The 15,831-nt window shown below is 35.6% G+C and overlaps 1 protein-coding gene across 1 annotated transcript in view; it reads right to left on the reverse strand.

Moving 5' to 3' along the window:
* The window catches only part of valopa (vertebrate ancient long opsin a), a 42,198-nt gene extending 26,661 nt beyond the window's left edge, over nucleotides 1–15,537 (reverse strand). Inside the window, exons 1-2 of the mRNA XM_059358840.1 lie at nucleotides 15,167–15,537; nucleotides 3,416–3,626 (exon numbers count right to left, since the gene is read on the reverse strand). Coding sequence (XP_059214823.1) covers nucleotides 3,416–3,626; nucleotides 15,167–15,530 — 575 coding nt within the window. The 5' untranslated portion in view covers nucleotides 15,531–15,537. The remainder of the gene's footprint in view (nucleotides 1–3,415; nucleotides 3,627–15,166) is intronic.
* Nucleotides 15,538–15,831: the final 294 nt, after the last annotated feature.

Here is a 15,831-nt window from a genome sequence, read left to right on the forward strand (position 1 = left end):
ATTTATGTATATTCCAAATTTGGCGAGTTTTTGAATATGATAAAGCCCCCAAAAAGGCAATTCATTTGGGAGAAGGAGAAAAATAACTAGGACTGCGCGCAGTACTGAACGGGCCCTCGCAGAGTGGAGCCGTCGGGGGAGGCGCCGTCAGGGGAGGGCACATCAGACGCGGCGCTTTTGGCTCAGTCCCTATGCGTACCAAATGGCGTGTCTCCTACCACTGTGCTTGTGGCAGGTGTAAAACATGTTACTTCCTGTAGCCAGCAGGGGGCGCTATGACTGTGTGTCAATATTGACATGTGGGTGTGTCCCGGGCTGGAACCTAATCATGTGTGTGAAATTTGGGACAAATTGGACAATGCATGGTCAAGTTATACAGTCTCGTGTTAGATGGCGAGACACCATAATTTGCCGCCATGCCACGCCCACATAGAGTGACTATCGGTAAAGATTTATACAAGTTTTGATCCCAAAGGCCTTGTGATGGTACTGACCAAGTTTGAAGTCCATGGGATGAAATCTGTAGGAGGAGTTCATTAAAGTATGCGACCTGGAAATGGCGAAAAACGATGACAAGTGCAATATTCAATCCAAGATGGCCGACTTCCTGTACGTTTTCGGGTATGGGTTCTTGAGGCTTTTTGGTACGTCTTCCCATGATACACATATGTACCAACTTTCGTGTGTCTACGTGAAAAAAACCTATATTGTGAGGATGTTTTGAAAATTTTGAGGGGGCGCTAGTGAGTCATTTTGCAAGGTCCATTCTCGCGAATACCAGAATACGTAAATTTCAAATCTGATTTATGTATATTCCAAATTTGGTGAGTTTTTGAATATGATAAAGGCCTCAAATAAGCGATTTACTCCCCCTAAAAATAATAATAATAATAATAAACGGACCAATTTCAATAGGGTCCTCGCACCGTTAGTGCTCGGTCCCTAATAATAGACGGACCAATTACAATAGGGTCCTCGCACCGTTAGTGCTCGGTCCCTAAATATTTAGTTCAATTGTCCAACTTAAAATTTTATCGAAGTTTGTTGCCTTGAAATTTTGAGTTCACCCAACTTTTCTTTTTTTGCAGTGTAGGATTAGGAGTTTGATTAGAAAAAGACATTTCTTGAAAGTTGGTGGAGACCAAAACAGAGCTAAAAGGAGAGTACACATACGCAAGGTGCAGTGGTGGAATGTAAATAAGTACTCAAGTACTGTACTGAAGTGCAATTTTAAGGTACTTGTACTTTATTTGAGTATTTCCTTTTTATGTAACTTTATACTTCTACTTCACTACATTTTGAGGCAAATATTGTACTTTTTACTCCACTACATTAAGCTGAGAGGTTTAGTTTTTTACATGAAAAACATGATGAATTTAAAGTGTTTAAAAACGTTATTATAATTAAATGTCATAACAGTATATTAAGTAGGAAAAAAACATCTCTTCCTGAGAAAACTAAAATGCTGGTTGCATAAATGCATCAATAATAACAATAATCCAATAATACATTTGGAATATAACAGGACTCCTGATGAATGCTAATGTTGCTCTGTATCAGTTGGATGTGTTATTATACAAATGTTTGCTATCACATGAGTCATCAAACTATAATATCTAATTAGGACAAGATGGAGCCACATGGCAGCCAGTTGCGTCCTTAAACTTTGCTACAAGTTCCTTACATTTGTTGTAGGGATGTCTACGACTTCTAGCTAAAAAAAGAATTGAAAAAAGCTCAAATTGTTTAGTGTATTATCAGCTTAAAAGAGAAACTTTTCAAGCCTGGAGCCCCCCTCAGTTCCTCCAGAACAGCAGTGAAGTCAAATGGAAACTAAGTGATGCTCCTACTATGCTGTACCACATTAGGAACAAGCCATTGCTGTTAAACAGTGTGGCAGAGAGCTAACACTAGTTTAGTACTTTGACTTTAAGTACATTATGCCACTGAGAGCTTCTGTGACTACACTGCAAAAAAGCCAATTTACTAATTTGGTAAAACTTGGAAATATAAATTATTGACATTTAGGGCGATAATGTAAGTTAGCACAACAAAGTTGTCAGAAAGTCAGTTGTCTGCTCAAAAACAAGTTGGTGAGTTGTTGTTACTTATATCTTTAAGTTGGGGTTCACAACAAGGGACAATAGTTCTGATAACTCTTATTTCTTTGTTGGGAAATTCGGTCATTAGCGAAAGCTAGCGGCCTACTGATGCTAGCGGCTAACTGATGCTAGCGGCTAACTGATGCTAGCGGCGCTGCTTGTTACAGCTACAAGAGTAGCCATTAGCGTATCAATGCTAACTCGAAATTGTGGTCACAACATTAGCTGACGTTTCATAGCGGCGTTACAATCGTGCCAGAGGAAATCAGAGTTGAGCAAACTCAAAAACAAAACTTAAAATATTGAGTTTAATTGTCCAACTTAAAATTTTATTGAAGTTTGTTGCCTTGAAATTTTGAGTTCACCCAACTTTTCTTTTTTTGCAGTGTATACACTTTGAGGGAATGAAGGAGGAGATAATAGTTAGCTAGCTAGCTCTGATCTGATGCGGCTAACATTTGCTCTGATGAACTTCCAAACTTCTGATTACTAAAACCTTTCATCCGGTTAGATTATATAGTTAAAACAACCAAGATCTAAAAAGTATCATAAAAAATATGGCCTAAAACTGGATAAAAAGTCAATTTATGATGACTACAACACCGTGACATGCACTGAGGGGATATAACGCGACAAATGAAGCAGACTGGTATATGATTACAATTAAGGATTTCTTTGGGTGTGAAAATTGTTGAAAACATTGGGATAATAAAATTACACAACCCAACATAATATGTAACAAAGGTCTAGTCGTTTTCAGATATTTGAATGCTGAAAAGTTGCATAATATACATTTACGTTTAAAGTTTGGTTTAGTGTTCAGGGCCTGATTGCAGAATACATTTGGACATCACAAACCACAACATAAATCTTAACTCTACCTTTCAAAAGACAGCTATTTTTTTCCACATCAATTTATAATGTGAGCTAAAATAAATAGCTCAAAAATAAATCAAAGGGTCGCTTCAGACAAATCACAAAAAGAGTGTTTCTCACATACTCCAGCACAAAACAATGGAGGGGGATAGAATTCTGTTTTTGCTTATTTAAGCAATAAATATGACGTTTTAAAAATCACACAGCAACGTGTCATTCCAGAAACAATGACCAATCCATAAACCCACAAATCCCACTGTCAGCAGTTTTCATTGGACTGATTTCTCGGGTAATAAGAATCTGCAACGAAAACAGCCACAGTGAGGATTAAGTGAGAAAATGTGACTTTTGTGATTTAGGTGCACCCTTTAAGACCCATTTCATACAGATTGAGTGTGTTTCAGATATAACAAAATGCTCATTTCTTCATTTCTCACCAGTCAGGCTCACAGGTAGTCCCGATCTTGCTTATAGTGTATCTGTTCCAGCCGAGCACCGGGGGGAAGGTCCAGATGAAGGAGAAGCTCCAGACGAACAGCAGACCCAGGATGGCGTGCTTCGACTGCAGGCGGATGTTCCCCAGAGGCCGGCAGATCACGAAGAAGCGTTCAAAGGACAGAACGGCGAGGGACCACAGGGCCACGATCCCTGAAGCAAACAGCAGGAGGTCAGTGTGTCGCTCACAGTGGGACGACAGCGGTCACAAACACACCTCTAAATCAGGAGTTCTCAACCTTTTTGAGTCGTGACCCCCAATTTAACATGCATGTTGTGTGCAACCCCCGTTCACTGATCACAATCTCACACGCACTGTTCAGATCACCCAAAAAAGAAACAAAATGACCAAAAACGGAAACAAAATGACCAAAAAAAGAAACAAATTGACCACAAAATGATAAAAAAAGACACAAGATGACAGAGAAAAGCCAGAAAATGACCAGAAAAAACACAAAATGACCAAAAAAAGACACAAAATGACCAAAAAAAGACACGAATTGACCAAAAAAGACACAAAATGCCCAAAAAAGACACAAAATGACAAAAAAAGACACAAAATGACGAAAAAAAGGAAACAAAATGACCAAAATATACACAAATTGACCACAAAATGCCCAAAAAAGACACAAAATGACTAAAAAAAGACACAAAATGACCAAAAAAGGAAACAAAATGACCAAAAAATACACAAATTGACCACAAAATGACCAAAAAAAACACAAAATGACCAAAAAAAAGACACAAATTGACCAAAAAAGACACAAAATGCCCAAAAAAGACACAAAATGACTAAAAAAGACACAAAATGACTAAAAAAAGACACAAAATGACCCAAAAAAGGAAACAAAATGACCAAAAAATACACAAATTGACCACAAAATGACCAAAAAATACACAAAATGACCAAAAAAAGACATGAAATGACCAAAAAAAACTAAAACACATTAACACATGAACACTTTAACACAGTGGAGACAGAGCTGACTTCCAAAATGATTTGGCGACCCCCAGAAATCATCTTGCGACCCCAATTGGGGTCCCGGCCCCAAGGTTGAGAACAGCTGCTCTAAATGACCTAAATAAACCTGAAGAAACTGTTGGAATGTGTGACACTTAATGCAACATTGCCTGTATTCCCCCTATAGTGTAACCACATGTCTTAATTTGTCATATAGAGCCTAACTGCTGCGCTGTGCAGAAGTAAAAGAGGCTGTTCTGTTGCTAGAAATAGTTTAATGATCCAGGGTGGGTGCATTAGGCTGCCTCCTAATGGGCTAAAAAAAGCCAACTTTAATTATGGTAATAAGTCACTCTCACAGACCGGTTAATTACCTATCTCTCCCCAGCCAGGTACTCTGAGTGTCTGCCTACTAGACTCAACTGGAGAGGACAAAGGAGAGAGGTGGAAACCTGTTCAATTATCAACACACATTTAAACACCAGCCTCTGCAGAGGTTCACTACAATTAACACCAGTTCTTCAATGCTGCTTCTGTAGCTTTTTAGAGTACAATAAAAGTGACCATCAAAGGGAGTGTTTAAAAAAAAAAAAAAAATTGTTGTACTTATCTGTAAAGCACAGGTGCACTTATATAGAAAACTAAAAATAGGCAGGAAAAAAAGACACAAAATCACCAAAAAAAGACACAAAATGACAAAAAAAGACACAAATTGACCACAAAATGATCAAATAAGACATAAAATGACCGAAAAAAGCCAGAAAATGACCAGAAAAGACACAAAATGATCAAAAAAAGACACAAAATGACCAAAAAAAGACACAAAATGCCCAAAAAAGACACAAAATGACAAAAAAAGACACAAAATGACCAAAAACATGATACAAAATGACCAAAAATACACAAATTGACCACAGAATGATCAAAAAAGACATAAAATGACCGAAAAAAGCCAGAAAATGACCAGAAAAGACACAAAATGATCAAAAAAAGACACAAAATGACCAGAAAAAGACACAAAATGCCCAAAAAAGACACAAAATGACAAAAAAAGACACAAAATGACCAAAAAAATGATACAAAATGACCAAAAAATACACAAATTGACCACAGAATGACCAAAAAAGACACAAAATGACAAAAAAAAAACACACAAAATGACAAAATGAACCATGCAGGCTGTTCAATTATCAACACACATTTAAACACCAGCCTCTGCAGAGGTTCACTACAATTAACACCAGTTCTTCAATGCTGCTTCTGTAGCTTTTTAAAGTACAATAAAAGTGACCATCAAAGGGAGTGTTTAAAAAAAAAAAAAAAAAAAATTGTTGTACTTATCTGTAAAGCACAGGTGCACTTATATAGAAAACTAAAAATAGGCAGGAAAAAAAGACACAAAATCACCAAAAAAAGACACAAAATGACCAAAAAAGACACAAAATGACCAAAAAATACACAAATTGACCACAAAATGATCAAAAAAGACATAAAATGACCGAAAAAAGCCAGAAAATGACCAGAAAAGACACAAAATGATCAAAGAAAGACACAAAATGACCAAAAAAAGACACAAAATGCCCAAAAAAGACACAAAATGACCAAAAAAGACACAAATTGACCACAAAATGATCAAAAAAGACATAAAAGGGCCGAAAAAAGCCAGAAAATGACCAGAAAAGACACAAAATGATCAAAAAAAGACACAAAATGACCAAAAAAAGACACAAAATGCCCAAAAAAGACACAAAATGACAATAACAGACACAAAATGACCAAAAAAAGATACAAAATGACCAAAAAAATACACAAATTGACCACAAAATGACCAAAAAAAGACACAAAATGACCAAAAAAAGACACAAAATGCCCAAAAAAGACACAAAATGACAAAAAAAGACACAAAATGACCAAAAAAAGATACAAAATGACCAAAAAATACACAAATTGACCACAAAATGACCAAAAAAGACACAAAATGACAAAATGAACCATGCAGGCTGTTCAATTATCAACACACGTTTAAACACCAGCCTCTGCAGAGGTTCACTACAATTAACACCAGTTCTTCAATGCTGCTTCTGTAGCTTTTTAAAGTACAATAAAAGTGACCATCAAAGGGAGTGTTTAAAAAAAAAAAAAAAATTGTTGTACTTATCTGTAAAGCACAGGTGCACTTATATAGAAAACTAAAAATAGGCAGGAAAAAAAAACACAACCCGAGCAGAATATATTCAATAGAGCATTCATCCTCAGCTTAATCACTTTCTAATTCCCCACATATACACATGCACCCCGTACGCACACACACACACACACACACACACACACACACATGCACACACACACACATTCTTGTTTTTCTATCTTTGTGAGGGCCCTCATTGGAATAGTAAATTCCCTGGCAAGGTTATAATAGTTTGGGATTTTTCATTAGTCTTGGTTTTAATTTTCGTTGTCAATTTTTGTTTTCAAATTCAGTTAGTTTTAATTAGTTTTTAGACTGAGTTTGCTAGTTTTAGTTTACTTTTTATCTGTTTTAGTGTTAGTTGTAGTTTTTTGTAATGGGGTAGTAAATTATGCCTTTATTTCCTTTGTCATATCCATCTTGATTATGTATGAAAAAAGTTGACAAAGATGAAAACGAAGGACATTTTCACTATAATTTTTAAGTTAGTTTTGTAACCACACAATACAGTTTCAGTTAATAATCATTATCATGTAACCTTTAACCCTTAAAACAAAGTCTGAAATCTCAAAAAAGCCTTTAACCTTATAAAGCCTGAACCGTGAAATAATTGCCAGAAAATTATATTTTTTTAAAACTTGAGTATTTATTGAACCTGCTGACAAAAATAAATAAATACATTTGCATATATGAATTCTAATTTGTATCATATTTGATACATCAGGTCCTTTTGTGCAATTTGTTGCTCACAGTTTGTTTTTCTTGAACTAACAAAAACATAAAACCTAACATTTTTATCCTATTAAGACTTTACTTTTAACATTTAATTCAAATATGCAAGAAAAAAATTATTTATCTGCTGATATGAAGTTTTCACCCAGCAATGAACCTGTATCATTTTTGCTACATCTGGTATTTTTGTGCAATTTGTTGCTCAGTTTGTTTGTTTTTAATCTCCAACACATGTATACATCAGGTTTTTCAGGAAAAAAATATATCAGACTGATGATGTAGAGGTCTCAACAACTTGTGTATCAAATATGATACACTTGGCTTTATAGGGTTAAAGAAGTGAGGACCGGCCAAATGTCCTCACTTTGCAAAAATGTCCTCACGCTGTTGGTTAAAAACGTGTTCTGGTCCTCACTATGTAGGAAGAACAAGAACACACACACACACACACACACACACACACACACACACACACACACAGGTGATACCGATGCAACTCAGCTGTCAATCACTGAAACTGCTGTCAAGACTTAAATTGAAATGGCTTTCCACCACAAGCCCCTTGAAGATGTAAGCCTCACTTCAGTGGGCTATTGATTGGCTTACTCAATGATAATTTATTATGTCAGATGGTTTCTTTTAGCGCCGCGGCGGCTCCTCATCCTGCTAACAAAATGTGGTTTTGTGTTGCCATGTGCTGGAGCGCTCTCTGCCCTGCGACATTTGTTTTTGTTTCGCTCCTTAATCATGAATAATGGTATTGTTTTGCATGGTAATAAAATGCATCACAACACCCAATGCACCATGTAATACACCCATTAACATTCAGCTCCATAAAGAAGGTTATAATTCCTAGTGTGCTTGGGTTATTTAGTACAGAAATTAAACTGAATGTAATGCAGGTCTAGCAGAGATCCATACAGGATATTTTAACTCTAATAAAATCCCAAGCTGTCTTGTTAAACTATTTCAAATAAGAGCAATTTGATCATTTGAGACTTGTTATATTCTCCTTAGCATTCATTAAAAGGTCATGTGTTCTGTTGGTACACAAATTGAACACAAAATGATCAAAAAAGACATAAAATGACCAAAAAAAGCCAGAAAATGACCAAAAAAGACACAAAATGACCAAAAAAACAAACAATATGACCAAAAAAAGACATAAATTGACCAAAAAAGACACAAAATTACCAAAAAAGACACAAAATGACTAAAAAAAAGACACAAAATGACCAAAAAAAGACACAAAATGACCAAAAAAACACGATATGACCAAAAAAAGACACAAATTGACCAAACAAGACACAAAATGACCAAAAAAGACACAAAATGACCAAAAAAGACACAAAATGACTAAAAAAAGACATAAAATGACCAAAAAAAAACACGATATGACTAAAAAAAGACACAAATTGACCAAAAAAGACACAAAATGACCAAAAAAAGACACAAAATGACTAAAAAAAGACACAAAATGACCAAAAAAGGAAACAAAATGACCAAATGAATAAAATCCCAAGCTGTCTTGTTAAACTATTTCAAATAAGAGTAATTTGATCATTGGAGACTCATTATATTCTCCTTAGCATTCATTAAAAGTTCATGTGTTCTGTTGGTACACAAATTGAACACAAAATGATCAAAAAAGACATAAAATGACCAAAAAAAGCCAGAAAATGATCAAAAAAGACACAAAATGACCAAAAGAGCCAGAAAATGACCAAAAAAACACGATATGACCAAAAAAAGACACAAATTGACCAAAAAAGACACAAAATGACCAAAAAAGCCAGAAAATGACCAAAAAAAACACGATATGACCAAAAAAAAGACACAAAATGACTAAAAAAAAGACACAAAATAACCAAAAAAAGGAAACAAAATGACCAAATGATTAAAATCCCAAGCTGTCTTGTTAAACTATTTCAAATAAGAGTAATTTGATCATTTGAGACTCATTATATTCTCCTTAGCATTCATTAAAAGGTCATGTGTTCTGTTGGTACACAAATTGAACACAAAATGATCAAAAAAGACATAAAATGACCAAAAAAAGCCAGAAAATGACCAAAAAAGACACAAAATGACCAAAAAAGACACAAAATGACCAAAAAAAGACACAAAATAACCAAAAAAGACACAAAATGACCAAAAAAAGCCAGAAAATGACCAAAAAAGCCAGAAAATGACCAAAAAAAGCCAGAAAATGACCAAAAAAGATACAAAATGACCAAAAAAAGACAGAAAATGACCAAAAAAGACACAAAATGACCAAAAAAAACACGATATGACCAAAAAAAGACACAAAATGACCCAAAAAAGACACAAATTGACCAAAAAAAGACACAAAATGACCAAAAAAGACACAAAATGAATAAAAAAAGACACAAAATGACCAAAAAAAGGAAACAAAATGACCAAATGAATAAAATCCCAAGCTGTCTTGTTAAACTATTTCAAATAAGAGTGATTTGATCATTTGAGACTCATTATATTCTCCTTAGCATTCATTAAAGGTTCATGTGTTCTGTTGGTAATAGATCTGGCAGTTTGACTGTCTGTAATAAAGGCATCCTGTGACTTCTCGCTTTCTTATGTTGCCAAAATGGGATCTCACAAACCTTGTTACCAAATCCAATAAGGTTCTCTTGATTTAATATATACTGCAGGCCGCTGATCAGACAGCCTGGATCTCACTTTGGGAACCTCCTGCATGCTTTTTTAAAGGAACACTCCACCGTTTTTTCATATTAAAACATGTTATTCGGTCAAGTAAGACGAGTTGATACAGACCTCTTGCGTCTCAATGCGTGCACTCAATCGCCCTGGCGCGGGGCGCCACTTGGCTAGCACTTAGCTTAGCCCAGTTCATTCATTAGGATCCAAACAGATGGACAGTTAGAAGCGACCAAACTCCTCCACGTTTTCCCTATTTAAATACAGCTACACGAGTAGTTAAACGACCAAGTATGGCGACACAAAATAAAACGTGGCGCTTTTTTAAGGGGATAAAAAGGAGAACTATAATGTATGGCGGAATAGCACTTGGGAGCACTTCGACTCGGCGCAGTAATATCATCACTCCTGAGGGGAGAAGATCTTTCAGGAGTGATGATATTACTGCGCCACGTTTTATTTTGTGTCGCCATACTGTCGCCATGTGTCGTTTAACTACTTGTGTAGCTGTATTTAAATAGGGAAAACGTGGAGGAGTTTGGTCACAGGATGCCTTTATTACAGACAGTCAAACTGCCAGATCTATTACCAACAGAACACATGAACTTTTAATGAATGCTAAGGAGAATATAATGAGTCTCAAATGATCAAATTACTCTTATTTGAAATAGTTTAACAAGACAGCTTGGGATTTTATTCATTTGGTCATTTTGTTTCCTTTTTTTGGTCATTTTGTGTCTTTTTTTAGTCATTTTGTGTCTTTTTTGGTCATTTTGTGTCTTTTTTGGTCAATTTGTGTCTTTTTTTGGTCATATCGTGTTTTTTTGGGTCATTTTGTGTCTTTTTTTAGTCATTTTGTGTCTTTTTTGGTCATTTTGTGTCTTTTTTGTTCAATTTGTGTCTTTTTTTGGTCATATCATAAGCGACCAAACTCCTCCACGTTTTCCCTATTTAAATACAGCTACACGAGTAGTTAAACGACACATGGCGACAGTATGGCGACACAAAATAAAACGTGGCGCAGTAATATCATCACTCCTGAAAAATCTTCTCCCCTCAGGAGTGATGATATTACTGCGCCGAGTCGAAGTGCTCCCAAGTGCTATTCCGCCATACATTATAGTTCTCCTTTTTATCCGCTTAGAAAAGCGCCACGTTTTATTTTGTGTCGCCATACTTGGTCGTTTAACTACTCGTGTAGCTGTATTTAAATAGGGAAAACGTGGAGGAGTTTGGTCGCTTCTAACTGTCCATCTGTTTGGATCCTAATGAATGAACTGGGCTAAGCTAAGTGCTAGCCAAGTGGCGCCGCGCGCCAGGGCGATTGAGTGCACGCATTGAGACGCAAGAGGTCTGTATCAACTCGTCTTACTTACCCGAATAACATGTTTTAATATGAAAAAACGGTGGAGTGTTCCTTTAAACGGACAGTTCACCCCAAAAATCAAAAAGTACATATTTCCTTTTAGCTATTGTCCTATTTATTTATCTAGATTGATTTAATGTGGCGTGCCGTTACTTGGAGACAACATTCAACAATCTACTCTGATAAAAAGCACGACAGGTTTGTAGAAAGCCATATTTGGGGTGAACTGTCCCTTTAAACCATGGGTCTCAAACTCGCGGCCCGCGGGCCAATTGCGGCCCTCAAGACGATATTTTGTGGCCCCCACCTTGATATGAAAGTTTAATGTGGAAGGTCCCTTTAATTACTTATTTTGGTAATTTTGTGTCTCTTTTTTTGGTATTTGTGTCTTTTTTAATAATTTTGTATCTTTTTTAATAATTTTGTCTTTTTTTGGTAATTCTGTGTCTTTCTTTGGTCATTTTGTGTCTTTTTCAAATCATTCTGTGTCTTTTTTTTCTAATTTTGTGGGGTTTTTTGGTCATTTTGTGTCTTTTTTGGGGTCATTTTGTGTCTTTTTAAAATTATTTTGTGTCTTTTTTGGTAATTCTATGTATTTTTTCGTCATTTGGTGTCTTTGCGGCCCCCAGGTAATTTGAGTTTGAGACCCCTGCTTTAAATAGCTTGAGTAGAGACCAGTGAACCAATCAACTGACTTAGTTTAATGTTATTGGTGGTCATGATGCTGGTAACCTACTTATGACAAGTCATGCACTGCAGTATGTAAAGAGGCTCCAGACTCACACTGGGCTTTGTCTCTGATCCTACAGTCACACAAAGAATATCATGCAGGTGCTGTTTTTAAAATTTACACCACGAGCTCATAGAAACACCACTAAATCAGACTCTAGAGCAGCTATTCTCAACCTTGGGGTCGGGACCCCAATTGGGGTCGCGAGATGATTTCTGGGGGTCGCCAAATCATTTTGGAAGTCAGCTCTGTCTCCACTGTGTTAAAGTGTTCATATGTTAATGTGTTTTAGTCTTTTTGGTCACTTAATGTCTTTTTTTGGTCATTTTGTGTCTTTTTTTGATCATTTTGTGGTCAATTTGTGTCTTTTTTTGGTCATTTTGTGTCTTTTTTTGATCATTTTGTGGTCAATTTGTGTCTTTTTTGGTCATTTTGTGTCTTTTTTTGATCATTTTGTGGTCAATTTGTGTCTTTTTTGGTCATTTTGTGTCTTTTTTTGATCATTTTGTGGTCAATTTGTGTCTTTTTTGGTCATTTTGTGTCTTTTTTGATCATTTTGTGGTCAATTTGTGTCTTTTTTGGTCATTTTGTGTCTTTTTTGATCATTTTGTGGTCAATTTGTGTCTTTTTTTCAACTGTTGCTTGAACCCGATGAAGTTTCTTGTCTTTTAGGAATAACATTTTACTTTGCTTACACTAATGTGCAACTTCAGTTTACAATGATACCTGAATTTTCCCATAGGGGATGAATAAAGTATCTATCTATCTATCTATCTATCTATCTATCTATCTATCTATCTATCTATCTATCTATCTATCTATCTACACTGTAAAAAATGTTTGCAGAAATTACAGTAAAACACTGTCAAATTGCATCAGAAATAGGTCGTCAAATTGAACATTGTACATCACCGTAGTAGATACTTTTAATTACTGTAAATCAAAGAATAGCATAAAACTTTAAATTCTACTGTCATAAACTGTAGAAAACACACAGTTGTGCTGTAAAAATAAACAATTTTCATGTAAAATGAATGGAGAAATACCACGATGACACAATTATCCTGAAAGTAATGGGATTTTTCAGTATAAATTACAGTTTTTTTTGCTGATATTTACATTTACATACGCTCACTGTATTTCTTACGGTGAAGTTCTGGCATTCTGGCATATTTTACTGTAAATTAAACAGATTTTTTTTTTTTTTACAGTCTATCTATCTATCTATCTATCGATCTATCTATCTATCTATCTATCTATCTATCTGCAGTGTGCACAAGCTGGAATAGATTTATGAGGTTAATTTCTTAAGCTGATTGAACATTTGAATTTTAAATTAATGTTGTTAAAGTATTACGTTTGTACCCACATGTCAATATATATATATGTATAAAGTTTTCTGTGACATTAATAGTAAAGATTGCTTATTTTACTTCCAGTTCCCTGATCCTCAGTCAACTTTTTGATTGTGTATAACAGTTGTAGTGAAATGAATCTGTCACTTTAACCGTCCCTCCCTCCCAGATGCTTTAATTGACGAACAGATGTTGAAGCCAGTCTGGTGTGCCATGTGGAGCTGTTTAACACTTATCACACATATTTTGCAAAATATGTATTTAAAAAAAAAAAAAGCTCCAACACTGACACCTACAGTTACTCATTATATCGTAACAAACACTTTAAATCTTCTAGAATCTAAGTTTAAACCCATTTAACAGTTCTAACCCATTAATAGGGTTTCCTGTATTGCATTTAACTTTTTCCGACCATATTTCCTGTCCTGTCACAATTTTGATATATGTTTTGGAGATGCAAACAAAAAGGCAATTTATTTAATATCATTTTGTTACTTAAAAACAAATCTGAAAAACAATTTGTTGTTAAACAGCACTATTAATGTTACAATTTATATGTTGTGGGGGATGCAAAGAAAAAGGCAAATTTGTGTTTCTGGAAGTAGAAAATGTGTCTGGTTTATTTAATTTAAAATAAGAAACATTATGAACACAAATACCATAAACGCCCAATGTAACATTTATGTCACATCACAGATCTTTGACATTTAGGAGTAGTATTTTTTTTTTAAAAAACATCATAAATGTGTTCTATGTGGTCCACTTGGTCTGTGGTATATCCCCCATAATGTTCCTTTAAGGATATTTGGGTCTGGGTTCTTATGGGTTATGATAATTTTGTGGTCAATTTGTGTCTTTTTTGGTCATTTTGTGTCTTTTTTGATCATTTTGTGGTCAATTTGTGTCTTTTTTGGTCATTTTGTGTCTTTTTTTGATAATTTTGTGGTCAATTTGTGTCTTTTTTGGTCATTTTGTGTCTTTTTTTGATAATTTTGTGGTCAATTTGTGTCTTTTTTGGTCATTTTGTGTCTTTTTTTGATAATTTTGTGGTCAATTTGTGTCTTTTTTGGTCATTTTGTGTCTTTTTTGATAATTTTGTGGTCAATTTGTGTCTTTTTTGGTCATTTTGTGTGTTTTTTTGATCATTTTGTGGTCAATTTGTGTCTTTTTTGGTCATTTTGTGTGTTTTTTTTGATCATTTTGTGGTCAATTTGTGTCTTTTTTGGTCATTTTGTGTCTTTTTTGATCATTTTGTGGTCAATTTGTGTCTTTTTTGGTCATTTTGTTTCCTTTTTTTGGTCATTTTGTGTCTTTTTTGGTCATTTTGTGTCTTTTTTGATCATTTTGTGGTCAATTTGTGTCTTTTTTGGTCATTTTGTTTCCTTTTTTTTGTAATTTTGTTTCTTTTTTGGGTCATTTTGTTTCTTTTTTTTTGGTCATTTTGTGTCTTTTTTGGTCATTTTGTGTCTTTTTTGATCATTTTGTGGTCAATTTGTGTCTTTTTTTTTCCAAATTGTCTTAAGCAGCCATGCAGGTTCATTATCACACATATTATCACACATATTTTGCAAAATATGTATTTAAAAAAAAAAAAAAAGCTCCAACACTGACACCTACAGTTATGGAAGTTGTCTTAAGCAGCCATGCAGGTTCATTATCAGGGTTAAAAGAGGGAAACTTACCGAAAAAAGTCACAGCAAAGCCTTCCAATATGCAAGCCCACTTCCCCAGGAAGAAATAACCTCTGGCGTTAGTCAGGAAACTTATTACTCCACCGGTGAGGGAGACCAAGAAGTCAGCGATGGCTAAATTAACTATGATATAATTCAGGGGCTGTCTGAGCTGTTTGTACTTAAAAGTGACGAACATGACCAGGAAGTTCTCGCTCAGAGACAGCGAGGTGACCACAAACATGAGCACGGCGAGGATGGTGAAGTTCCACGGCGCCACGCCATGGATGGGTCCACTGAACGGGTCATCTACTGGGGGGAGTTCAGCCGCCACAGTGTAGGACACCGCGTTCACTGACAGACTTAAAGTATCCATTGTCCATGCCCAGAGTGGACGCTAAAATCCTTTTTTTGTTTTTGGTGCTCTTTTCTTTCTCCTCACAACTTAATCTGCTGCCGCTGCGCGCACTAGTCTGCGTTAAACACGCCGCGGAGCATCCTGCGCGCCCTGGGACTCTTCTTTGACAAAGTTTTTGTGTTGAAATCGGTGGTGGCTGACGCGCACATTGAAGCACAGTGGAGAAAAAGATCCGGTGGGACTGTCGGGTCGAGCTGCCGGGGCTCCGTATGAGAGCGGATGAGGCGCGCACGCTGCAGAAGGAGACGCGATGTCTTGA

This window comes from Centropristis striata, chromosome 20, assembly GCF_030273125.1.
Source record: "Centropristis striata isolate RG_2023a ecotype Rhode Island chromosome 20, C.striata_1.0, whole genome shotgun sequence".
Lineage (NCBI taxonomy): Eukaryota > Metazoa > Chordata > Actinopteri > Perciformes > Serranidae > Centropristis > Centropristis striata.